At 46.3% G+C, this 27,500-nt stretch overlaps 1 protein-coding gene across 3 annotated transcripts in view; it reads right to left on the bottom strand.

The window, feature by feature from the left end:
* Window positions 1-27,500, bottom strand: part of Prkca (protein kinase C, alpha) — a 398,627-nt gene that overhangs the window by 91,010 nt on the left and 280,117 nt on the right. For all 3 annotated transcript variants that reach the window (XM_017597006.3, XM_039085211.2, NM_001399299.1), the window contains 1 exon segment: window positions 24,940-25,068. In XM_017597006.3, the coding sequence (XP_017452495.2) occupies window positions 24,940-25,068 (129 nt within the window).

Here is a 27,500-nt window from a genome sequence, read left to right on the forward strand (position 1 = left end):
TCTCGCTAGCTCTGCCTATCAGATCCCCGTAGGCTGACAGAAACACAGGGACTGGGACCAAACGCTTCCTCCCCAGGCATCTCCCTAGGGTCAACACAGGGCAAGGCAAAAGCCACACAGGCCAGATTCTTGTTGGCTGACAGAAGCTGGAGTGAGCGAGGCTTTTCGGGAGCCTCTCACTTTGAGCTGCAGTTCACAGAGCGTCCATTTGGAGGGACTCCAACACAAGGCAAAAACCTAACAGGCGTTTTTTTTCCAAGGAGACTTAAATTCGTGCCCAAAGGGGCCAAGTGCTTTCCCAGAAGACCTCAAATGATTTGAAGAGTCTCCGAGTGCTCAAAGGCTAAGCGACATAGAATGCATTGTTAGCGTTCAGGAAAAAATATGCCATGCACAGCTGTTTGCTCTAAGTTACTAGGGCAATCATTACATGTGGAACTTTGCTGGGTTTCACAAAATGAGAGGCAAAGGTGTCTTCAGTGAAGAACAGTTGTAGATTAGGCTTGGCGGGGCTCAGCTGTCTGGCTTGCTGCGTTCGCTCTAATCGCACTACACCAAGCTTGCTGACGCTGTCTGTGGTCATGAGTACAGTCTCTGACTTGATCTCATTTGTGCTAATAAACAATGACTCACAAATTCTGTGATCTTAGTTTCCTATTGCCAGAGTCAAGGGCAAGGAGAGAGAGCAGCACGGAGAAGACACCTGCTCAGCCACCAGTCTTCCCACCTTGCGCCATCACAAACCTGAATCCAAGGACTTGAGAAGTCCCTTGTTTAAAAACACACTCACAGAATGTTCTGCTGCTGAAGCTTACGACTTTGTCGTAAGGGTGGATTTCTGCCCCGGTGAATCCAGTGTCCCCGAATGGTGAGCCAGCAACTAATCAATCAAAGTCAGCTCAACAAAGAAGTTAATGAGCATGGTGTCCATAGTCAGTTCATGCCCCTTCCTTCCTTCCCTCCCTCCCTCTTTCTCTCTCTCCCTCCCTTCCTTCTTTCCTTCCTTCCTTCCTTCCCTCCCTCCCTGTCCTTTCCTCTTCCCTTTCTTCCTATTCTATCTCCTTTAATTTTGAGACAGAGTTTTATAGTAAAGCCTATTTGCCTTTTACCATAGCCTCCTCTTGCAGGCTCCTAAGTGCTTGGAATATATATATATATATATATATATATATATATATATATATATATATATATATATATATAATTCTGTAATCCCAAAGGAGATGATTGTGAAAAATATTATGGGAAACTGATAAGATCCACACATAAACACAGGGAGGTATTGATTTTCAGAAATAATTACTTCTCATTGTAGGAGCAATGCAGAGTCATCATAAAATAATTTAAATGCATAAAGTAAGAAAATTAAAAGCAATTGCACTTTCACCAAAACAGGGGGTTGCTGTTGACCTATTGCTCCGTTGAGTGGTGGTACATCTACAGTGTAAGACGGATTGGCTGGTTACAGTCTTGGGGAGAAAGCCCAGGGCCTTGTATATCCTAGGTCAGCACATTATCATTGAGCCGTATCTCTAGCCTGCAATATTTATTTCTATAGAATTCATATCAATTTATGGTGGTTAAAAATTCCATCTTAATAAAAGTTAACAAAGTATTTTTTAAAAAGCACATTTTTTTTTTTTTTGGTTCTTTTTTTCGGAGCTGGGGACCGAACCCAGGGCCTTGCGCTTCCTAGGTAAGCGCTCTACCACTGAGCTAAATCCCCAGCCCCAAAAAGCACATTTTTTTCTTAATGCCCAGTATTCTATTTTGGTAGCAAAGATTTTAAAATATGTCCAGTTTGAATATTTACATGCTTTTAAAATTCCCTATCTTTGTATATAAACAGAGCATCTAATTGTCTGCATACATAAATTTCTGCTTTTCTTCTTAGGCTGCCTTGTTAGAAGCAGAGTAAAAGATACAAAACCCCTCAGAAGTTGTACTAAAGTTCTACCAAAAAAAAAATCAGATTAAGGATAAAGAGAGAAAAATAAAGAATAACATTGTAACTTTGACTCTTGATCCCCCCCCCCCCCCCAGGCCTGACAGCCCTTTCTCTACGGCTATTGAGCCATGTGGATTTCTTTTTCTCTCAATTCTTGATTCCTGTAGGGTAGCAAACAGGTTTCTTGATGGTTAGAGGGAGTGTGCGGATGCACATGACAGTGGCCCTTCACCCTGTTTGCCACACTCTGTGTTTAGATTTAATCCCTTGTGCTTCTAGACACACGCAGGGGCCTAACTTTTCACACAGTCAAAGCTACCACCGCGTTTTCTTTCCTTTCTTCCATTTCTTTTAGGTTTGGGAAATCCTTGCCCTTTGTGAGGGTGGTTAAGTATTCGCCTGCGTTTTCTTTCATTATTTCCTTTCTTTTTTTTATATTTAACTTCCAGATCCATTTGAAATTTATTTTGGTGTAAAGCATGAGGAGAGACCTCATCTATTTTTTTTTTCCTTCCAAACGTTTAGACAACTTTCCCAACAAGGTCTGTGAAATGAACCGCACCTTTCTCCTGGTCCTGGAAGCCTCTGTTTATTTACAAGCAGGCTCCAATTTCAGGGACTCTGATTTACCACATTCAATGGCCTGTTAGTTCCTGCAGCAGCCTACATTTTAAACTGCTTTAAATTTCCAATGTATTTTAGAATCCATCCATGGCCTCGATATTCTGCTTCCCGGGAGAAGCGCTCTGCCCACTGCCTGAAAAATCTCTGCGCTTCTTTACTCTTAAGAGTTTAACGGATCTGTGTTAGTTACTCCTCTCACTCATGTGACAAAATGCCCGACTAGAACGGCTTGATGAACAGAGCGTCTACTTTCCGCTCATTGGTTTAGGGTACAGTCCATCACAGTGGTGAAGTCTGAGAGGCGGGAGCCGGAAGCAGCTAGTGACAGGGCATCTGCAGCCAGGAAGCAGAGGGAGATGAACCTGGTGCTCGGTTCAGTTTTCCCTTTTCTTTGGCTCAGTACACCGCTAATTTTCACTGTAGTTTTTGAGACAGTCTCTCACTGAAGCTCGGCTCACTGATTTGACGTGGCTGATTGGCTACCTCCTACCCACATGTCTCTGTTGACCCAGCTGATTGGCTATGAAGCCCTAGGTACCCACATGTCTCCGCTTCCCCAGTGCTGGGATAACAGGCATGAATCATTCCCGGTGCCTGGCTCTTTATATGGGTGCAGAGGATCAGAACTCAGGTCCTCATGCTTGCACAGTAAGTAAGCACTCTATGGACTGAGCTGTCTCTGCTTCAACGGTCCAGCATGCTCTTGAAAGTCCCCACTCAATGGCTGCTTCCTTGTAAACACCATCACCCCTGTGCCTCCTCGGTACTTTATTTTTAGTCTTTGGCTACACTCTGCTTTGTTTGCATTTATAATTCCCATAACGGTAGAAAATACGAATGATGTGTGTATTCTACTGCTCACTTTAGAGATCCATGCCAAACATTCTTACCCAGTCTTTCTCTGATTATAAAAGCAAAGAATGAGACGGCGTCTCCTGACAACCCCCCACCCTACCTCGGTGAAGAAGAATCTATCATGCCGTGTCCTAAATCTCTGTTACCTTCTATTCTAATCTCTGGTCCTGTGCCTATGAAATTACCTGGAGTCTGGGATCTCTAATCATGTTATAATTGTATGTGATTTAACTTCCCCCATGCTGGGCTATTCATTGACTTCATCTTGCAGCCCTCTTTAGTGTGCCTTTGGCCAACCCAGGTTTTCTCCTCTGTAGCTCCTGTGATTCTGAGGGAAATGTGTTTGTTTCCTTTCTTTATAACTACACTTTCCTAGTATGGCTCTGGTTGCACATTTCCTCTACTGGTCCTCCTATGGTTGAGTATATGCCTTTTATTTTGATTGCTCTGCACACGTGTGTCTCTTAGGTACCATGGCTGCTTTCTGTCCAGCTCTCCTCCTTTACTCCGGGATGAAGTGATCATTCTCAATGGTCTATCTCATCCTGTTCTCAGCCTTGCATTCGCACCCTTTGCATCACCATAGTTTCCCTGAGTTGCCCGAATGCCGCGGTTTCCCTGGCAGCTCTGATGGCTTTCCTATACTTTCTCTTTGGACTTTTGCTGCGAGCGTTGAAATCTGTTTCCTTACTGATATTTGTATTTACCTGCCTCCCTCCATCCTGTCTGCCTCCCTCCATGTGCAGCAATTCAACATTTTACAAACACAAACAGGCAAAAAACCTCTTCGTGTTTGCTTTTTCCCTGTATCTATCTTTTTAATCCAAATGGCTTAATGTCCTTGTTTTACAGAGACTGCATATTCGTGCTTTCTACTGAGGTTTATGTGGAATTTTTCAGATGGGTTTTGATAAGCCCATTCTTTCAGCCATCCCCTGCCTTGTGTGCTGTGCTGGGTGACGGTCTCTTCTCTCTATCACCCCCACCTATAGACAGTACGGATTAATTTTATTTAAGGAGTTGTACGTCACCCATACACAGGCGTCCACGGGGGACAGAAGAGGACATCGGACTCCCTGGGGCTGGAGATGTAAGCAGTCATGAGCTGCCAACTGCAGGTGCTGGGACGAGAGCTCAGCACCTCGGGAGAGCAGTAAACACTCATGGCTACTGAGCCATCTCCCCCTCAGCTTTGTCCCTCAAGATACTTTAAAACAGGTCATCGAGTTGTGTGTTCTCTTTCTCTGCTCACCCTCAAACGAGGGAAGTCGAATCAGGCTTGGTATCCACACTCATACACCAGGTAAGCTCCGAGCTTGTCACTACGGTTTGGCTATCGTGCTCCTGGAATTCCACTGCCACAAAGGTTGTCACCTACAGATGTAATCGACCGGAGTCAGCCCTTTTGCTTTTCCTTTATAAGTTAAAATCTACACGTAGACTGTACGGAAGTGAGGATTTTGGTCCTTGGGTTAAACAAACCTCTTTAGTAAAGGACACCTCTGGCCCGGTGACCTCCCCAAGGTCCCATCTTTCAAACATTATTAACACGTGACTTTGGGGCTTATATTTCCAACATGTACATTCTGAAGGACATGTTCAGACCACATCACTTGGGTATTGGGAAGGGAAGAAGGTAAGGTTCTTCTTAGAGAATCAACTGACTCCTCCACCTCTCAATGCTGCATTAGAGCACAGTTTCTCCACGTTCCTTGAAGGAGACCAAGGGTCCCAAAGGCTCTAAAGCTTTCAAGCCCAGCCTGTCCCTGGCATAAAAACATTCAAACAAGAAGAGGCTCCCAGGCAAACACCATCAGTGCCTGAGTCTGGTCCACAGGGAAGTGCCCAGGCATTTAACTGAGTGCTTTTAGACCAGGCATCTAGAAGTCTATCTTGATACAAGCCAGCAAGTCTAGCCCGATGCCACTGAAGATTTGTCTAACCTTGTACAATCTTGTGTTCACTAGGCAGTGTTCTGAGTTCCCTGGGGTCTGTCATGGGGGGAGAGGACTACATGGGTGGATATTATGTAACCTATAGGTCAGCATTTTAAATGGCAAGTCAATATTCATTTTAATTACTCTCTCCAGAATCCTGGCCACAGAGAAACTGCTCAGATTATTAACAAGTCGCGGATAATTCTATTGTTTTTTTCTACAAATCAAGAAACTGGCATCTTGCTAAATCACCCAGTCAAGGTTACACTGGATTTAGTCTCCAGGGACCTGGCCTTTGCTGGAAGGTAACAAGAGTGAACTTGGAGGCCTCCAACTATGGAAGACACGCTGTACCCTCTCCTGCCTTCAGAGGCCACTCTCTCCTGACTTGCGGTGTTTTGAGTAGCAGAGCTTTACTAAATTCCCTGACGTCATTCTGAACATGGTAAGCTTCTTGCATTATTATTTTTTGACTTAACTGACTGCAAGGCTGGAACTGGTTACGACCAGTACTACGACGCGGTGATGTCGCCTAACCCCAGAATCATGGCGGAGGACCCACTAGCTGCACATGTTTGTAAGCTTTCCCTTGGTCTTAGAGAATGTGACTCAAGATGCCTGGTGCATGTGTGAATGGGATCTCCTTTGATCAGAGAACAGAAGGTGCGGTGAGAAACCCAGCCCGTAGGAGGCAACGGCCAGCAGGTCCAAAGGACCCACTGACTCTGATGAAGCCTGTCTGGATCACCTGAGCCCTCTCTCCTCCTGCCATTCCTACTCCCAACACACACAATCCTTCTCATAGCAGTTCTCCTTCCTGGCTTTGACATTTCCTCATGGGTAACAAAAAGAACGAGTGTCTCGCTCAACAGGACCTCTTAAGTATTAAGTGAAATTATGTAAAAGAAAAGAAAACCAACTTGGCGTACTTGCCCCAATATAAACATTATTATTTATATTATTGACACCATCCAAGGAAACTCTCAGAGCTATGTGGACACAGAGTGCACACTCGCCAGGAGACAGACACCACTTTAAGCTCAAGGATTCCAAAGTCAGTGAGGTTTGCGCAGTACTAAGGCTTCAGTGGGAACACAACGTTCCCCTCAGGAGCTGGTGTGTACAAGTGGTTGATACCCTTGTCCACAACAAGATTGTCTCAAGTGGCGTCAGCACTGACAGAGTCTCAGCGTAGCCTCTTACCTTCCTCCATCACAGCATGGCATGGCGTTCCCATTACCTCTGGGACCTGTCTCCAACTGAACCACGAATCACCCTTGTTCTTGATCATTACTGGCACGACTTTATGTTTGCTTGTGGGGACAGGGAGTGATGGGGCTGGTGGCTTTGGGATTCTGCTCTTAGGCTGAGGCTGGCTGGGGTGACTTCTCCAGACCTCAAGACTCTGGTGATTTTAGGGCCCTTAGTCTCACTGTAGGAGATTTTTGAACAACATCATCACTCAGGCAATGCCCACCCCAAACTGGGGAGAACCCCACTTCCCATGCTAGACCAGTAAAACTACAAACAGAGAGAAAGAGCGAAAGCACACTGCTGTAAATAAACACCGGGGTGCTACCCAGTACCATGATGGTCAGTGCTAATGGAGAAGGGAGGATGGCTTCATTTGGTTCTCAGGCCCCAGAGGAAAAGGTTTATGCTATCTGCTGTGTGATTATTGGTCTTCTCACCATCTCCCCGAGAGCCTGAGAGGATGAGGGCATCGACAGTGAGACACAGCGAGAACAGGAACTTGGTTGGCTGACTTGCCTCCCTCCATGGAGGCCTCTCCTCTCCATCAAGATGGATGGCGCCTCGTGAGTAACTATCCAGGGAGCGGAAGTCCCCCCCACCCCCCCCCCGCATCCACATCCACCCCCTGGTCTGATTACTTCCCCTTCATCTGTGCTTAAAATAGACCACACCAAACCGAAATAACCCAGGAGATTAAATTAAATTAAATCTGTCCTGGCTCCTAGGCAGTTGCTAATAAAATCATAAGCATTTGATGCACGTGGCAGACAAAGACAAAATGCTTGCTGGTCCTTCCCCAACTCCAACCTGAAGAAGCTGCCTGCTTAGGGGGAAACGTTACTAAAGGGAACTGTTTCCCATTACCCCAGTGCAGAGCAAAAAGAGGTACCTTTTAGACTGGTAACACACAGAGGTCCCGCTCTGTTGGCTTGCCCTAGGAATCCCACTTCTGATGGGCTTTTCTGGTCATCCTCACTTCCAATGCTCTACCAAATCTTCTGGGAGCAACCCACCAGTTGTTGGTGTTACAGTCCTGTAATGTGCGTAGAGCCTCTCAGGTACACTGGCAGAAATAACTAACTGTCCTCTCCATGGCTACCCTCCCCAGCCGCAGCACCAAGAACTTCCTGTGTGAGGTTGCTTGCAGGTAGCGATCTGCGGGATATACTCATGAGGAGTTACAGGGAACTCGTGGGTGCAATGTACCACACCACTTACTCCTCTCCAGAATACCATGGTCTCTGGGGAAAGAGACAGAATTATGTCTCTCTTCCTGTTCTCTGTGGCCATCGTTAACCCGTGACTGCAGAGCTGAACATAAATGTCAAATAGACAACGTCAGGGCCAAGAGGCCTTTACTGGCAAAGCCTCTGCTGCCCCAATCCCGGTTGGGAAAAAAAAAATCCTGGATATTCTTCTTACCCATGTGATCTCTCCCTGACATGGCTTATCTGCCAATGGCTTAGACCACGGCAGCCACGGTCACCCACCCTAATGGAAGGTTAATACTGAAAATGAGAGGTTTGGAGGTAAGACTGGTTGTGTGTGTATATGTGCACACGTGTGTGTCTGCGTGTACAAACATAAGCCTGGACATGCCTGGGTAGGGGCCAGAGGTCAGAGGTCAAGATCGGGTGTCTTCTATCACTCTTTATCTTTATTTTTTGAGACAGAGTCTCTGACTGAACCCAGAGTTCTCCAATTGCTTATACTGGTTGGCCATTAAGCCCTAGAGATCCTCTTGTCCATTCCCCCCTCCAATTTCCAAAACACACACACACACACACACACACACACACACACACACACACACACACTGGGATTACAGTTGTGTAACAACATACCTGGCTTTTTATGTGGGTACTGGGGACCTGAACTCAGGTCCTCACACTTGGCATGACAGGAACTTTATCCACTGGGCCATCTTCCCAGCCTTTGGGTGCAGAGCTTTTAGTCCACAGAAATGACCAAGGTGCCGCCGATTTCCCCCCAAATCATAATTTCCCGAGCTGCTTGTGATCTACCATGGGCTGTAATCATCCCTGTAGCGGCAAAGTGTCAAACAGGGGGCGGGGCTCAAATAAGAAAAGAGCTAGCATTCTGGGATCCATGAATGAGGGGCCATGTATAGAATGCAGACTCCCATGTACTTAAAAGTGGGCACCAGCAACCTCTGCACTCCGGAGTCGATACGCTGGAGAGAGGCCCTGACCCTCTGCCCATCCTGCCCACAGCTTTCAAACCATGCGGGAGACACGTTATTTTCCTAGCCATGGGAGGGCCTTTGCGGCAGTGATTCACGGATAAATGCACCTTGCTTTCCTTTCCCATGCTGAATGGAAGTCGTGTAGACTGGCTTTCCTCGGGACAGAGAGGCTAAGAACTCGGAGGCATTGTTAGCAGGTTGCCAACTAGTTCATTCTCGCAGCTGGAACCCCTGTGAAAGTGAAGTTCTGGGGGTGTGAGGCATGGGGCTGCCAAGCAAGCCACACAGCCCTCAGACAAAGCCGCTACAGTGGAGAGTCATTGGAGGCCAACAGCTCAAAACGTTGCGTGGAGAGCTTTGTCTAGTACCTGGCTCTAATCAGCCAGCCCCTTTTTGTTCCAATTCTGACTGGGACTCCATTCAGAGGCCTCTGGTTCCTGCAGGTACACCATTACCCCAACCTCTTTTGCAGTTTATGGTTCATGGGGAGGGCTGCTTTATAGACTCTAGATCAGAGGGGCAATTAACGAGGGGGGGCAGCTGAGCTGGACAAATGTTGCTAAATCAAGTTTTGCTTTCTCCTTGGGTGTTCCTGAGCCAGGCCAGGAGCAGGTCTGTTTGTTCAGTAGGAATGAAGGAGTCATGCCAAACCCTTGTGCTCAAGGTCAGACACTGTCAAGTCACAGGCATGTGCACAGGTAAAGGAAATGGGACCCACATAGATGGCAGGGGTCTGGCTCCCAAAAACTCACCTCCCATACAGCCCAGGTATGTGTTCCGGCAGTCCTGATTTACACATTGGTCTGTCTGTTTAACATCTTTCCCTTTTCCATTCAGGAGAACACTCCCTTCCCTGACCAACCAGCCTGTTCTTTCTGCTGTCCAGAGAAGTCAAGATCCTAGAAAGAGCCGACACACCGATTTCCCAGAACCTTCGGGGTCCTGCCCAACGCAGCACAGGGTGGAGCTGCAAGGGCCAATAACATACAATCCAAGCTGTGCTTCCTGAAGTTGAAGAAGCCTGCCTTGCTATGTGGGGTGTGCACGTGTGTACGTGTGTGTATGTATGTGTGTGTGTGTGTGTGTGTGTGTGTGCGTGTGCTAGGGGTGGACATACAGCAAAATATAGAAAGGAATGTGTGATGGCCTATTTTTCTTTTTTCTAAATTTGTTTTTAAGTCTTTGTCCAATTGTCTATGTTGTGCCTGTCCCCTCCCTCCAAACCCCCTGCTTTCCCTCACTCCTCCCACCTCCTTAGGAAGTTTTACCTTTGTGTTCATGTCATATATGCAAACATAGTCTCATCTAGCTACATAAAATCCAGGAACCACAAATGGGAGATGATACGCAATACTTTTCTTTCTGAAGTCAGCTTAATTCCCATTAATATAATCGCCCCTGGCCGCGTCCACTTGCCTTCAAATGATGTAACATCCTTTTTGTAAGGCTGGAAAAGATTCCAGCTCGTATGGGCACTGCCCTCTGTCAACTTACTCTGCTGCTGGACACTGAGGTTGGTTTCATAACTCAGCCGCTAAGAACAGTGCATCAGACACTGGCGTGCCAACAGCTCCGGGATGTGTTAACCTGGAGCCCTTTTGAGCGAATGCCCAGGGGTGATAGAGAGCGGTCTGGTGGAAGGTCTGCTTTAGGTTTTTGAGGTGCCTCCATCCTGATTTCCACAGTGGCTGCACTAGGTTACATCCCCACCCCCAGCACATCTGTAATCTGCTTTCCTAATCCTGTTATTCTGACTGGGATAAAATGAGCTCTTAGTGTAGTTTTCCTTGGCTTTTCTCTGGTAGCCAGGAAATCAAACATGCTTATTTTTTTTTACCTCCTGGCCATTTGTTCTCCATCTTTGGAGTGGTCTGCTGTTTATTGACTCGTTTGATTTCTTAATTGTTCAGTTCTTTCAGTTCTTTGTACTTTTCGAGATGAGAATCCCTTGTCAGAGGCATGGTGAGCCAAGATTTCCTCCTAGTCTTATAGGCTGTCTTCACTCTGGCAACTGCCTTTCCTTCTTCCTCTGCTACACAGGAGCTCTTAAATAGCAATTAACAGCTTGTTTGAAAAAAGAGACACCTAGTGCATTAATGAAGCTCCCATCTGGGTGTGTCGGAGCACTCCAGGGAAGACCCACGGGAAACAGGACGCTCACTTGCACTCCAATTTCTCTGCTCCTGAGCACCAACATGTACCACACCCCCTCACTGCCGCGCCTTCCCCTGCAGAGACGGCAGCATTCTTCTGAGAGAGCGATGGAGGCTTCTCCGAGGCTGCTTTTTGTCAGGTGTTTGTCCACAGCAATGAGAAAAGCAACTGAGCCTGCCTCAGGCTCTAGATCCGCTCACAGCCCTCTGGCCTTCCCCTAGGAGGGCCCTGCTGTTCAAACTCACTTGAAAATCGCCAGCCCACAAGCCGTGCCTGCTTCCTGGCTGCAGTGGTCGTGGCATCTCCAACTCTCCTGCCATCTTTTTAAGAGGCAAGGCTGGCGCTCACGGTTGACTCTTTATTTCCAAAATAGCTCTCATGGCAACACAGTGCTAGGACTAATAGGAACCTCAGAACCACGGTTCTGGTGTCTTGCTACATCCTTGCAGATGGAGATGGGGAAACAGGAAGGTTAAGCGATGGGACCAAGACTCAAAGCCAGGCAAAAATCCATGAAGGTGATACTCGTAACCACCCTGATCTTGCTCCTTTCCTGCAGGATGCTTCCAAGTCTGAAAGCAACTTGCCGCTGCATTCCTATATCTTGCTGGTGAGCGTGGAAGAACGGAAACCCACAAGATTTTCCTTGCTGTGGTTGGAGTCCCACAGTTACACAGTTGTACAATGAATGACTCAGGACCACCTAAAGGGTTAAGGTGTCCGAGAAGCGATACACATCAATCTGTTGCACTGCAGGATTCAACATGACTAAGTGAAATCAGTGGAAGGCAGAGTAACGAGGCAAGGCACTGAGGAGAGAGCTTGGTCTATAAAGTGCTTGCCACACTGTGTGAGGACCTGATTTCCAGCCCCAGAGCCCATGTGAGAAAGCCAGGCGTACTGGGATTACACATGTCTTGCTTATAATCCCAGTGCCGGGGAGGCTGATGCAGGAGGATTCCCAGGCTGGTTGGCTAGCTTAGCTACTTGGCAGGCTCCAGGTCAGTGAAAGATCTGTCTCAAGAAATAAGGTAGACCTCACTTGAGGAATGACATCTGACACGATCTCTTCCCTTTACACATACCTGTCTGTCCTCACGGGCAACCACACACATGTGCACAGCCCTCACGTACATACAGAAAAATGAGTAATGATCCTGGATATTTATTCAACAGCACTTAGCGGCATTTTGGGGGCCATGTCCAATTTTTTTTTCCCAAAGCCAAGGCCACAATACTATCTAAAGCGGGTCATCCCTGTTATTACTCAGGCACAGCTCCCTGTATGCTTGCCTCATAGAAATTGAGTCATTTAAAGCATGTGGCAGACTTGTTTAATGTGTATTAACATCTTTCAGAAGCCAATTCTGGGGTTTAAGGCCCCTGTGATTTGGGACTTGGGGGCAGGATGAAATGGGTTTTAGGGTTATCCTAAGTAGTTGGGTATTAGGAAGTGATGGGTCTGGGCAGTTGTTCCATACCAGTTCTCTCATGATGAATCCCCCTGGTGATCTATAAAATGACAGCAGCGGCATATACCAGGAAAAAGCACTCCACCTACCCTGTGCTCAGCCCTTCAGTGATGTTATACAAATACTACGAGTACAGAAGTTCGCAAGCAAGGGCTCTCCCATGGCTATATCCCTGCTGGGTCGAAACAGGCAGGCCTGATACAGCTCCTGCCTCTAGTGGGTCTAAGCTGGTGAAAGGACTCCTTCCTCAGGTAACCTCCAGACCCAGCGCCCTCACGGCGAAAACTTTTACAAGAAGTTCTCCTGTTCCTTCTTCATTATTCTCCGGATGAAATGCCTGCCTTAGTTTAAAAGGGGACCCTGACTGTCTTTAATTAACCACAAACCTTGCATTGATTACAAAGGAAAATGGGAGGCCCCTGTGGGGGTGCCCTGCTACAGAGCCTCCTGCAGCTGGCTACAGCCCACTCTATTTAAACCAGGATATTTTAGGACCACCCCAGGAGCTAAAGAACTTATCTTGTTTTGTTCTTTTTCCTTTTTTTTTTTTTCTTTCTGGAAATCTGTATCTTTCCAAGTGGAAATGCCTGGAAGCTAAGATGAGCATAGCCTGATGTTTCTCTGCCAGTCTGATGCCAATAAGCAGAGCGTGAATACACGCGCTAACCGGAGGGGCCTTTAGAAAGCTCAGGGAAGGACGATTTTAATGGGGCAGAGCAGTTAGTGTTGGAGAGGATTGTAAGATAGAATCTGCTCATCCAAGCTTCGGGTTGGACCACCCTTGAAGATGATCTAGATCAAGGATAACTCTGAATTTATTTTGGGACATTCCACTGTTGGAGCCCAGGATTTCTAGATGCCCTCTCCGGTTTTCTTTGGGCCATCCATCCGTTATTTATTTCTTCCTTCTCTCCACCCACCTACAATCACTCCCCTATGGAAGGGTTAAAGGAAGTCTCGATTGAAGTGATTTGAAAGACAGTGTTTGCAAGCGTCTAAGAGAGGCCCTGCTTGGCCAGTGTGTTGACTTTGTAGAAGATCAAGTTCCTGGCAATAATTTCATGGTAATTAATCTTGTGCTTAAATGATAATCCTATAATTAGAAGCAATTAAAATCCCTCACAAGGATGGCCTGCTCCGTCAATGTCAATGTCTCTGTGCGCTAATGGGGATAGCCTTGAAAAAGGAACCAGATATAATTCGCATCTCACTTCCCAGGGATGCATTCAAAGCCTACTTCCAAGTCGGCAGGAGTCAATGCAGTCAAGGGGGTGATGACTGAGACCCCTATAAATAATCTGGAGGCCAGAGGTCATCTGAAACTGGGGGACAGAAGCCATGTCACTTGTCTGTGGAACCACAGTACTTTAAGAAAAAGACAAGGCTGGGGATTTAGCTCAGTGGTAGAGCGCTTGCCTAGGAAGCGCAAGGCCCTGGGTTCGGTCCCCAGCTCCGAAAAAAAGAACCAAAAAAAAAAAAAAAAAAAAAGAAAAGAAAAAAGAAAAAGACAAGCGCTGCGTTAAGGAAATGACACCGGCAGCCCTTTGCCCCTCACCGGAATCTTGCTGCCTCCCACGGGCACCCAGTGACTAAGCACCCAGCATGGAAGGCTATGTTCAAATCGCAGCAGCAAGAACCAGTGTGAATAACAATCCGTAGGAGGGCGCGTGGCTAGTTAGTACACAGTTGACATTTAGCTGTGCCACCGAAAAGTCAGGGCGAGGCACCCGGAACCAGGATATAAATAATGACAAGTCTCTTCTCAAGGATGCAACTCTTCTGTGGGCTGATGTACACATCACTCAAGGACTCCAAAAGCCATGTGGCTTCATAAGTTAGGTTAAAACAGGGCACTCATTCTAACTTGATCCAGATGGAGAACTAAAATGGGAAGAGTCTCTTGGATTCGGGATATTAGGAGCACGGTTTGAGACTGGATAGTCTCTATGCTGTGCATTGTGCATCACTACCACCACCGCCATCATCATCTGAATAAGTATACATTAAGCACCAGCTTGAGGACTGAGTTGGAAACAGGAGGTGACACACTCTTAACTTCAGAGGGTTTACATTATGATCCGGTAGAGGGGAACTGATGCATATTTCATTGCAAATAACAGGAAGGGCACACACAGAACGTGATCTACTTTAGACAAGCCAATGGGAGGAGGGAACACCGCTGAAGGGCCAGTGGGTCAGAGACAGCAATGGGAGATGAAGTTGGGGAGGTGGAGGAACCACCAGCTGCTCAAGGGGTTTCACAGAGACAGAAATCTGATATTTAAGATGACCAGTCAAAGAAGAGGAAGGATGCAGACTCACTGAAATCACACCTGAGGTGACCTGGAAGCACATGCTTTTCACTGAATGACACGAAAGAGTACTCTCTTAGCTCACAGGAAGGCTCCTGTTTTCCTTAGCTGAAGAAAGCACCTGCTTGTTAGGCACAGTGAACTCAAGGGAGGTGACTACTACAGATGGTTCCTTCAAAGACTAAGAGAGCAGGAAGACTTCCTGAGGGAAAAGAACCAGGGTAGTGAGAAGCCAGTCTCACCCTGAGGTGAGGAGGGGCATGTGAAGCCAGCTCCCACTCTGTCAGCATATCCTGAAAGGGAGTTTGTCTCCTCTTTTTCCTGTCCATTTTAGTTCTTCACTGTCATTCAGGGAAGACTTTGTCCAGATTCTCCATTGCCACTTTTATTCCGAGTCACTACTTGAACTCCGGTAAACAGGGACTGGGGGCAGGGAAGATGACAGACCCACACCCACGCTGGTGCTGAGAGCATGGCTGTGATTATGAGGGTCTCAGCTGCTGTAGGGATGTGCCAGTTAGGAAACTGTGGAACTGCAAATGCTATGGCAACGTCAAGCCTGTGTCTACACGGAAGTAGTGTTTGTGAGTTAGCACATGATCTTTCGTGGGTCATCCATGTAAGAGGGTGGGGAGGATGTCCTGGGACACCTGAGGTCGAGTATCCTCCATGCAACAGCAGTGTAGCCTGGGCAGGGCCTTGAGTTCTCAGGTTCCTGATTCCTTAGTTACAAGGTGGTGGTGGTGGTGGTGGTGGTGGTGGTGGTGGTGGTGGTGGTGGTGACATCATTTTAAAAAAGAATCATATCAGGGGGGCCGGGTACATGGCAGATGCTTAGTTGATGTTGGGTTTTCTTCTCATACTACTTAGACACTCAATACCAGCGGCATCTTTAGTTGGGCCTTAGCATCCCCCTTTCTGCACCTACTACTGACATCTTAACTGGCTGGCTACCCATTTTCACTCTTGCTTCCACAAACTCACTCACAGGAGAACATTAGAAGAGACCATTGAGGGTGTCAATGATCACTGTCACCATTACTTTCTGAGGAGGAGAGTTCACCCCGCTCCTGTGGACTGGCGCTAGACAGTGGATTTCCTCTCACCCTTACTTCCTGCTCTGTGAACAATAGACTTATGCTATTACATGATGTCACATGGAAAAGTAATGGAGCCCATCACTGCATACAGAAGGGGTATATGTTATTGGGCTGGCAAAACATGGGTGAAAACATGTACCAGAGAAGGTACATTTGGTCAAGAATAGCTGTCACCTGTTACAATAAGGACTTGGCTGTAGCAGGTTTTAAGCCCAAATTAAAGTAGGTTCCTCACACAATAAGCAATGGTTATGAAGCCTCTCAATGTCATTTTTAAAGAGAGAATCCTGCGGGAGAAAATATTACACAGAGCAGCACTGATCTGGTGTCCTTGTCAGAGTCAGAGGACTCCCCAGGGGGTAGACACTGAAACCTAAAGAGTGGGTAGGACATGACTACCCCACTCCCCCACATTCCATGTCTTTGATGTTTATTGAGGGAGACATCTAGATGCAGTCTGTCAGCACCAAGCCCCCTCTTATCGCATATAATACACATGCTCAAATGGGACCCGTTGGCTCTTTGGCTAAGCTTGCCCCACCTTCATTTTCTAATCAGGCTATTTGGAAAACAGGCGTGATACACACAGCCCTAGGGACACAGGCCACAGGTGGCTTCCAAACCTTGGGTATCTCTGTCCATGGAAAGAGGTAGGATGCTGGAGTCTGGCAGGGCACCTAATGGCATGTCCCATTGCAGCCAGCCCCAGGTGGCTCTAAGAAATGCTCAGCGACTCGCTACATTCACTGAGGCAAAGGGTCACCCAAGAGCCACTTACAAAGAGGGCTTTGAGACCTTCGAGCATGTTTCCTCTCCTTGCTTTCAAAGGGAAGGGCACTGGGGGCCGTGGGCAGTGGCACGAGGCTCAGTGGAGCATGGGAACCCAGACGGGGAAGCTGTACTACTTGGGGGGTGATCAGATGCTACTGAACCCCAGGGCTTCCTTCTAGCTGACAACGCTTTCTACAGAGGTTACCTAATGCCCAGTTGGCTAGAAAAAGGCCCCAGACATGCATAAGGTAACCCGGCCTTTTGGGAATTTGTGCTTGGGTTTGAAAAATTTGAACCAGTTTATAACAGTGTAGTTTCAAGAACGGCACAATGAATACTTAGCTGCTCTTCCCTTACGTTCACTGTCATTAATACTGTTCTGTTCCATGAACTTCACCTACACAGTGCTCTCTCCTCCTATTTATTTTTAAATGCAGTGTGTGCTTGTGTGCATGCACATGCGTGCGTGTGTGTGTGTGTGTGTGTGGTGTGTGTGTGTGTGTGTGTGTGTGTGTGTGTGTGTGTGCGCGCGCGTGCTGGTGTTTTTTATTGAATCATTGAGATACTGCATATGTTGGAAAGATGATGCCTGAGTTTTCCTACAACTCCCTTCATAACCATTGTCCCTCAGGAACTTTACACTGATACAGAAACATGATGTCACATTCCCAGGGGTCCTCAATGCCCTTCATAGCTGTTTGGAATTTTGATTTGGACCCAGAATCCAGTTGAGCAGTACAGATTGCCTTTGGAGGCCATGCCCCATTAGCTTCTTTTAGTCAAGAACAGTCCCCTTGAGTGTCTTTGTTGTTGATGAAATTGTCATTTTTGGAGAAGGCCCTGTCAGCTATCATGTAAGACATCTCAGTATCAGGATCCATTTATTCCCATTTCCCCTGACTGGAATGATAAAGTTCGTGGTCAGAAGCCTTACGAGGGAAGCTGTGTACTTCCTAGGAGATCCTCACAGGAAGAGCGTCTGTCCAATTTGTGCTGTTTTTGGGGGGGGGAGGCTGAGTTTTGTGAGCTCAGTGTTTGTCTCCCTCTTCACTTGTATTCAATATATTGAAACCCCAAATCCATCATGGTGGCATTCGAGAGTGCAGCCTTGGAGAGTGTGGCCGTTGGAAAGTAATGGGGAGAGGAGGGCAGAGCACTTGTGGTAGGATTGTTGACCTTAGGAAAAGAGTGAGAAGTCAGGCTTGCTCTTTGTCCTGCAGAGATAAGAGAAGGGGGCCATCTGTAAGCCAGGATGAGGGTCTTGACCAGACACCAGACTCTGGTGCTTTGATCTTAGACTTTACTCCAAAACTCTGAGAGACAGATGCCTGCTGTACAGGCCATTCAGTTGGCAGAGTTCTGTTACAGCATCTCCCACTAAATCTGTGGATTTGCACAGTTGGATAGGGCAACACATATCTAATTACTACTGAAACTCCACAGTGAAACATTAATCAAACGACAGCATTCTTACTGTATCCTGTGCTTGGACCTCAAAAACATTGTGGCCAAATCTTGACTGTCATCGGGGAGGCTCATACTTCATAGGGGTTTTGACATAGTAGCTCTGTAACTCTGCTGTTATGTCTGAAGCCCAGGCAAATGGTAAATGCACACTGATGCTTTCAAAGCCAGGGTCCTACCGAAGGCACAGGGACAGGAACTCAAGCATGGGAAGGCAGCGGAAGGCTCAGAGTTGGAAGCAGTATCGTGGAGTCATTAAAACTGCCTTCACCTTTATTCTGAAAAGAGTATGCCCCAGGAGTACTCGGCATCCCCATCTTGGGATTTTTAAATACTATTTCTAAAACAAACAGACACTACAACAACAACAAAATAAACTTCCTTGAAGCAATGACTGAGGTACCAGGCGAGCTTTTGTGTTCCAAAAGGAAAGGAAGTACCCAAGAGAAACAGTAACATGTAGGGTGAGTTACACCAAAAAGGCACTGGAGCTCCCACTGTTGACCCGGGATGATAGGAACATAAGGAAATTAGATGGCGAAAAACGACTTGTAAGCCCCAGCTGGCACTCTAGCTTGATGACCTGGGGAGAAGTTAACAGAAGCTGTTTGTTCTGAAGATCAGCAAGTGATGGAGATGAGGAATCACAGCACTAGGACATGACAGTTTTTCAGCCATCATTGTAACCCTGGATTAAGGCTCTTCAGTGGATACCAACTTTGCTTGGTGGAAGAGTGTCGAGCTTCAAGTGTTTAAACATCCAGTACTTAGTACAAATAAGAAAGATGCTTTTGGAGTGGAGGAGTCTACCAATAACCCCATAATCAGGTGACCAATGGCAGCATCACTAGGAATGGATAGGTTAGTTTGGTTGCACCTGAGGATAAGTGACTCCTGGCTGGCATCCCCACTCTATGCCAACCAAAAGGACCACCAGATTCTTTACTTGCCACATTCTGTGTTCCCTGTCTGGCTCCAAACCCCACAGGCAAGATGCTGGTTAACAGAAATGACCCCCCCACCCCAACCCCAGCTAACAGCTTTGCCCTTAAACAAAGCTTCATTTAAATCCTCCATGCTGACCTCCCACTGGTTAGTCTACAACTGCCTGCCCTCAGTGAGGAAACTGCACTGTGATGGGTCACAGCCCTAATCCTTTGAAAACGAAGAGAACAAGAAACCTTGTCACTCTTCATACTTCTCTTTTGAAATTCTTCATGATACTGTGCTTCTTGGATATGTTCTGCATCTCTGCCTACAGAGCCATCCTTCCTGTCCTCATGGCTCTTCTTCCACTCCCTATATTAAGCCACAACCTTGCTTTCAAATTTCTTGGAGATAAAAACCTTCATCTTGGAGAGAAGGTTATTAGGAGACAGGATGTTCAAAGGGGAGGTGAGATATTCTACCCTGCAAGGAAAGCTCATTAGGCTTTTAAAGCCAACAATACAAAGGTTTCAGGAAGTTCCTGAAACTGACCAGACTCACTAAACACAGATAAACAGTAAAGACACTCACAGACTAGCCAAACTGCCTGGAAGAGGCTCAGACCAGTCAAACTTCTTTGGGGCTAACACTAACTCTAACCCTGACCATAACTGCAGATTGTATTGTTCAGTGAGCTCTAGGTTTACAGTTTTGATGGGCTGTTGCCCCTTGTGGTAGGCCCTGATGATGTAGCTGAGTTTGAGTCATTTCTGTTCCCCTAAGTAACCCCTTCACTCATATTTCTATAAGTACATCCCAATAAAGGTTACTGGTTCATCAAAGTTCTATTTCAGTGGTATCTATACTTTGGTCTATTGTTGGTTAACTACGTGGGTGAATACATGTTTGGCCACATTTATCCAGGATTAGTGCCACACAACACACATGCAGCTTTCTTGGGCAGTCAAGGCATCTTCCTCCAAGACCCCACTGTACCTCAAAGGACCTAATGTGCCCTGTCATTCCTTTGCACGTTGAAGTGCCTGTGGGCACCGCACACTCCGTGATGTGCTTGCTCCCTCTCTCGATCACCTGATCAGGATGCTGAGATGCTACTGCACAATGCTGTTCTTTAGGCATGAAGTGGACATTACCGCCTTGTATCAGAGCAGTTGTGATTATCTGCAAGAGAGCCTCATGGGAACAGACTTGTTAACAGCTCCTTGTGGAAAGAATAGGGGTAGGGCCATAGGGCCACAGGGCCCTCGTGTGATATTACAGCTACCCCCCCCCCACCCATGCATTCCCATCTGCAAAGTGACGATGCGATCTCATTTGGGACTTCAAATATTGCAATGACCAATTGCACCCAGTTTCTGGAGCTGCTCCAGGAGGAAAGTTAATGGAGGCAGAGATCTAATCTTTGCAGCTCTTAGAAGCCTTTCGACTACCCTGGGTTGAGGCATCTCTGTGATACCACTGTTTGGGGTCATCCACACTCCTATAAGTAAGCCCAGTAAACTCGCTGATTCTTGAAGCTGAATTTGATCAGAACGGCTCCTTTGGTCTGTCACTGGGCTCTACTTTGGGTGGATAGACATTGTCTGCAATTAACTCCAGGAAAAGTCACACAGTAGATGCTGAGAGAGCTGGAGTGTTGCAGGAAGCTAAGGTTCATTGTTTGGATCCTGTATGAGGCACACTCTGAGGAGGTGAGAGAGCAGACAGAGGGAATGCTTTTTTAATCACACAACATGGCGGCCAGATTCGGTACCGTGGAAGAAGATATCCTGGCTCTGAACAGAGAGCTTCTTAAAGACCAAGAGTGAGTTCAGAAGGAGAGGTCTGTGTGCTGCAAAGAGTCATAGACCAGGAGAAAGGTACCCCATCACCTGCCCCATGGGAACCCAGATCAGGATTTCAGTCCCTGTGCTACACTAACAAACCAAAGTATATGAAGAAATTAAATCCTTCTGCAGAATAATCTGTCTGTGGAAGACACCTGATCCTGAAACAGCCAGAAAGCAGGTGGTATTTCACTCCCATTTACTTACAACATTAAACTGAAAGCGACTTCTCATGAGGAATTCCTTTTATATCATTCCATACCAAAGAAGAAAGCGATATAAGAATATAAGAAGCCTTTTAAAATCTCCTCAGGGTGGGGTGGGGTGGGGAGCACAGTTCTGGTTCCTTCTAGCACCACTGCCTAAGGCAAAAACATAAAAATATACCAACAAAGAGGAGGCCTTTTCCACAAACGTGGCACCAAACAGAGCTCACTTCTGATTTTAAAAGGGGGCATCTGCATCCCAGAGTGGAGTGCTCCCACTGAGAACTCCCAAGTTTACTTTCGAAATAATTTTCAACCTGAGCAGTTTCATATAGGTGAAATGGGGACTGAGCTAATCTAGCAATGAACACGGCTGCCCGGAGGTTGGGTTTAAATGCATTTCCTAGGAAACCACTTGCATCTGGACCCTAAGCTCCACTCACTGTGGTTTACTGCTCATATTGCTTTCTCATTAAAGCCTTGCTAATTCCCACATCCTATTTAACCCTCCCCAAGAGCAAGCCAAATGCTCTTCCCTCTACCTTTTGAACGCTCCCTCACAGCAGTCTCCCTCATGGGGTCTTTTCTTTCCCAGTCCCCTCTACATCCTGAGTACCTCCCCGTAGTGTGCTATTTTTGAGACCACATAATTTGGCAGTTAATGACACTTGGAATTGGCTTGCTCTTTAATCCCTCCACGTGGTACCCCCTTTGCTCCCTTAGCTTTCAGTCCCCTGTTTAGATTTTCAAGAGTGTCCTGGAGTGCTGAATGCAAGTTTGGACAATATTTGTGGGTTCATTGTTTGTCCCAAAAGAGACTCTACTCAATAAAAGAAGCCCAGGGAGGCTCAAAGACCAGGTGTTGAAAGGAAGAGCTCGGAACCTGGCCAACTCCATTACCTTCTACTTGGTGGCTTAGAGCAATTTCCTTCTCTCCTCTCCATCCCCTGACTGCCCTTGAAGAGTAGGACAAGAAAGGTTATCTCCTTGATGAGACTGAATGTGGAGGCAGCAAGACAATGCCTACAAGGTGCACAGTGCAAACCCTAGGCATTAAAGAAGTGATAGCCTTGCTGTTGTCAACAAGTTTCCTCAAGACAAACTGTTGCCTGAACTGTCCAGCAAGCAAGAGGTACAGACAGGCACCTGTCCCCAGAAGAAGGAGTACTTTTCTTCCCATTCTTCAGGATACTTTGGAATGCCAAACAATGTGAGTTGGAATTGGAGGTCTTCTATTTGAGTCTGCCCAATAACTCCTAGCTGGACGGGGTGGCACAATCCTGCATACCAGCACTTAGGAGACAGAGGCAGGCAGATAGTGAGTTGAAGGCTAGCCTGGGCTACATAGTGAGAACTTGTCTCAAAAGACCAAGTTCATAGGATACAGTTTTATGGTAGGTAGTGTGCTTATCTAGCCCAGGCAAGCTCCTAGGTTTGCTTCCCAATACTGCCAAAATAATATGACAAATTTTCAAGATAGTATTACTAATTTGTTTAATTGGTTATTTCCTTGAGTTTACTTTCTAAATTGAGGGTTGGGTTTCCTTTTCATAAATAACTACATCTGGTTTTACTTCGTTTTGTTTTTATGGAGCCTTATAGGTTTTCAGCAAGGAATTTTCTCACTGAACAGTATCTAGTAACTATCTTAGATATAGATTCCTATTCTTATTGGTAAGGCATTTGCAGTCAAACTTCCAGTTTTCAGGAGCTAGCTATTTTGTTTCCTTGTGCCTCAAGTTCTTCATCTATAAATCAAGGAGCACAAAGGAAGCTTGCTCGAAGGCTGAAGTGAGACTTTGTTTTTTTTCTTTAGAACGTAGCTCTTTTGGCCTTTTGAAAGAGTCACATGGAAAACTGTTACTGTAGAAACTTCCTAAAATATATAAATATATAAAGGGGGGTTTAATGGAGTTTCCCTGTGGTCGGAGCATACAACCTCAGCTATAAATGCTATGCTACCAAACCTCTCTTTGAGTTGTTGGTCACACAACCCCGCCCAACCATCACAAGCTATCTCGGTGTTCTTGGTTGCCCTCCCGAACTTGATGGTAAGACCCTATTGCTGAAGATGGTACTCACTTGAGTCACAGCACATGAAGAAATCTAGCTGGTACTCAACTGGATGTTTCACCCTTTCTGGCTGCACTGCAAGCTACAACAACCTGTCTGGTGAGAAGCTATGGCTCATCAGTGTAATAGTGGTACACATGTTATGGGAACAACCAAGTACTTTTTTTTAAAATTTAAGGCCCACTCTGTGAGATAGAGATAGAACCATACCTGACACTGTCCATGAGACCAAGAATCCTACAGATCTGAGGCAATGTAGGAGAAAATGTACTACAATTATTCTGCTCAACAAAGAGCAATGAAATGACTCCTAATGACGTATCACCAGACCTATAGATCAGGGCATTGGTTAACCCTCATCAGAGAAGATTTTTCTTACGTTAGATTGCGGTTAACACAGAAACTCACAACTCTTGGGTTAACACAGAAACTCATAACTCTTGGGTTAACACAGAAACTCATAACTCTTGGCACACTTCTTTCCTAGGCAGAATGATGACATTGGTGACAGTATTGGCCCCAATAGCAGAGAAGTGCAGGTGAAAGGTAACCTCTCAAAAGAATACCCTCCATGAGTATATCCAAACTAACACCTCAAAATTCTTTGAGTTCCTTGTGTTTTGATTTGAAAGGCCAGTTCTGGAAGAAAATGTGCTTATTTTCCAAGAAAGAACAAAAGAAAGGAAGGAAGGAAGAAAGGAAAGAAAAAGCCAAACAACAGCCTTTCTAAATTTTGACTGTTTCCCAAAATAAGCTTTCTTTAAACTCTTCCCACTTCCTGCTTCTCTTAAATAGATCTTTCTTGTCTCTTTTTATTACATATTCTCTTGTTTATAGGTAAACACCATTAAAGACAGTCTTTCCAACACTTCAGGATAACTTAAAAGCCATGAGTACAAATGGAAATATAAAGCCCTCCTTGATGAAACGCTGCAAAGACACCGTCAAAGACAAAGCTTATGGGCACTCCACCAGGAGCCCCAAGAGCAAACGCATAGACTGTTCTGAGAGCTAAATCATAAACCAACATGGAGGGTTGGAGTTCAGCCCAATGGTAAATCACTTGGCAGGTGGTAAGGCCCTGGATTCCATCCCTAGTATGACACAGAGAGGCTAGGATGTGTTGAAGACATAGGATAGGTCCTGGGCAATCAAGATAACAGGGTAACTTTGTTGAGTGTGTTGGTGCACTAGAAGTGGACCTGGAAAAACCAGAAGAAAACCCAGGCTGTAGCAGGGCCCCCACAGATACAGGAAGGAGCGCTCTAGTCCATGGCTAGTGACTCTCCACCACGGCTTGACCTTTGTTGAGGGTGCAAGAGGCAGGACAATTTGAGGCTGAGGGTTTGGATACGAATGTTCACCTCTTGTTTTCCCAGTTAGTAATTCTGCAATGCTGTGCATTCTCTTTCTCCTTGTACCTTTGACTGGGACATGGGGCTAATCACCAAGTGTAGAGAGAAGTGAATACCATATATGAAGTTCCTGACATCATACTTGACACAGAGGAAGCGTATGTAGACATTAGTAGCTGCTGTCACTACCGCTGACACGGATTTTTCAGGTCACTGAGCATCTAGACCCTCCAGCCGTCTGTCTCCCCTAGTTTGGTCTTGTCAGCAGCATTTTGATCAGTTTGGAAACCTTGTGTATGGAATATGCCTGTAGGATGTATTAATCAGTGGTAGGTGCTTTGAGAGGCACCACGTCACCCAGTACAGATCCACCTGCTTCGCCATCACTTTTACCTTTGCTTGCCCGATAATGATTCTGCTGGAAGACGCCTTACCGGTGACGTGCAGCTTTTCATCTGTGACCTCTGCCTTCAGGTAAATCCGCCCCCTCTTCTCTGTGTGATCCATTCCGCAGAGGCTGGGGACATTGATCACGCACTGCTTGTGAACATTCATGTCGCAGGCTGTGAATCAAGAAAGGCACAGGGGTAAGGTCAGCCATGTGGGCTCGCATCGCTGCCTCAGTGTTTTGGTGTCTGAGAAGCTGGGGCTGAGTCTTCCCTAAAGTGATGCTTTGCTATAATGTTTCTAGTGACACGGACTGTTAGCAGATGTCCCTTCCAGCACAGGCGTCCTCCTCTGAGCGGCAATACCCTTAAAATATCTGCCTCACACTTGTTGAGTCTTTACCACAGCAAAAGAACCCGGGTTTTTCTGTGACCTCTTCAAACAGTTAACAAAATCTCTACAAGTAGATATGCACAGAGTTCAGACTGACTGCTTAATAGTTTACAGACCCCCAGGCATGCAACGTGCACATTTTTAACAGAGGATTCAATTCCCTGATGAGAATTTCTTCTGCCTTTCTGAGCTGGCCACCAAGAATGTAAGGACTTATGGGCCGCGTATAGGAAATTCATAAAAATTTCTTTCCCTCAAGTAACTCAGTATTTCTGAGAAGGTGTAAGTATGTTGCCTTATTTTTTTTTTTAAAGGAATTTGTGTTTGGTATTTTAAACCTGTCTTCAAATATTTAAATATTAATCCAAGTAAAACAAATACATGCCTGGCAGAAGCCATTCCTTACCCTGACATTATGTAGGCGAGACAGATAAAAAAAGATCAGTCTTATTTCCACAAACCAAAGAAACCCTGAGCAGAATCCCCGGGGTTGACTACAAACAGGAGGCTGTGTAGGTGTGCTGGCTCCGCCCTCCGGGTACCTTGGGCTTTCGGGATCCCCGCCCGAAACATCCTCTCCCCGGATGTTAACAAGCTTAATCTGCGATGCTCCAGGCAGACCCTGGCTGTTCCTTTCCTTCTAAGTGTCTAATCTGAACGTGGCAGCACACCTTTTCTGAAAAAGTCATCAATAAGACCTATTTGCCTCAAATAGATACCGGAAACTGCTTCCAGGATGTGGATCCCCTCAGGTGTCTGTTCACAAAGCCCCCTGTGCCAGATGCTGTCTCAGCTGGGGCTTAGCCATGAAGACTCTTGCAAAGTTGTGGTGTTCATGTCCCTTGGGTTACCCAAGTCCTATCTACCCCCAGGTACCTGGGGCACAATAACAGGGCCTTGGAAAGAATATGGGTACCAAAGATGGTGTGGGGGCGCAGACACACCCTGGGGCTGTACTCTGTCTGGTTCTACTCCAAATGGCTTTTGTACCGTGGAAAGTCCGCCTGCACATTCTAATCCCATTTCTTACCCTACAAACTAAAGGGTTGGCTGACATAAGTGGTGGTTAACATTATCCCCAGCTGTGCACAGAATACAGTGAGAAAACAGACAAGGATAGGTACAGGGATGGCCACATCTCTGCAAAGGTAGGGTTGGGCTCTTGATGCCATCTGATCATTCTCCTCCTTCCAGGGAGGAGCCCCAGATGCCAGGCTCAAAGAAAAAAGAATTTAAGAAAAGTCCCAGTGGACTTCTCAGGGAATGTATTGAGTGGGGGAACTCGACGACAAGCTCTACCTCGTGAGTGGAGCTGGGATATAAATGTGGCAGGGTTCTGCTAACTGTGTCAAGGTTGACATGCATGCAACAACACATGTGAGTGTTCATTTTTGATCCATGTTTGAATGTAATTTTAACATTTACTTATTGTGCTGTCCTGGCCACAGCACACATGTGGAGGTCAGAGGACAATCTGTATGAATCTGTTCTTTCCTTCCGTCCATCATGTGGCTTCCAGAGATTGAGGCCAGGTTGTCAGTCTTGGTAGCAAGCGTCATCACGCACTGGACCATCTCCCCAGCCCTGCTCCAAGTTTTTAAAATAGCTAAAAATATGTTTACAAATGTACTTAGGATCACTATTTTTAGAAATGCTGAAAAGGATGAAAATGTTGTGTTTGGAATCCGAGGGTTTCTGAAAGCACAGAAGCCGCTGGCACGGGTGATAAGGCCATTAACCTGCATAGCTGGGTAAGCTGAGAGGGCAAACCCTGGGCTCTGTGAGAGAGCAAACCCTGGGCTCTGTGAGAGAGCAAACCCTGGGCTCTGTGAGAGAGCAAACCCTGGGCTCTGAGAGAGAACCCATAGCTCTAGCATTCATAACTCATGCCCAACACCGTGTTAACTCCACGCAGTTTACCAAGCTCCGTGGTCGATGTAGTTCTTAGGAATGAGAACATGCTGGTGCTTTCCTAACATGTATTAAGAACATGGGCTTTACATACCCTAAACATACAAGTTTTTTATGCAACTAGGTAGGTAAACTTGTCACTAGAAAATTAGCAAAACAGAAAGTTTCAGAGGCTGTGTTTATCTCTCCTTTGGATTGGCTAAGGATTCAAACATGACAGGGGAGGAGGATGGAAATGGCCTCCTGTCCTCTGTGTCGCTGACCTCTATGATGTCATGTGTTACTTGGCTGCTATAGACTCATC

The sequence above is a fragment of the Rattus norvegicus genome, chromosome 10, assembly GCF_036323735.1.
Source record: "Rattus norvegicus strain BN/NHsdMcwi chromosome 10, GRCr8, whole genome shotgun sequence".
Taxonomy (NCBI): domain Eukaryota; kingdom Metazoa; phylum Chordata; class Mammalia; order Rodentia; family Muridae; genus Rattus; species Rattus norvegicus.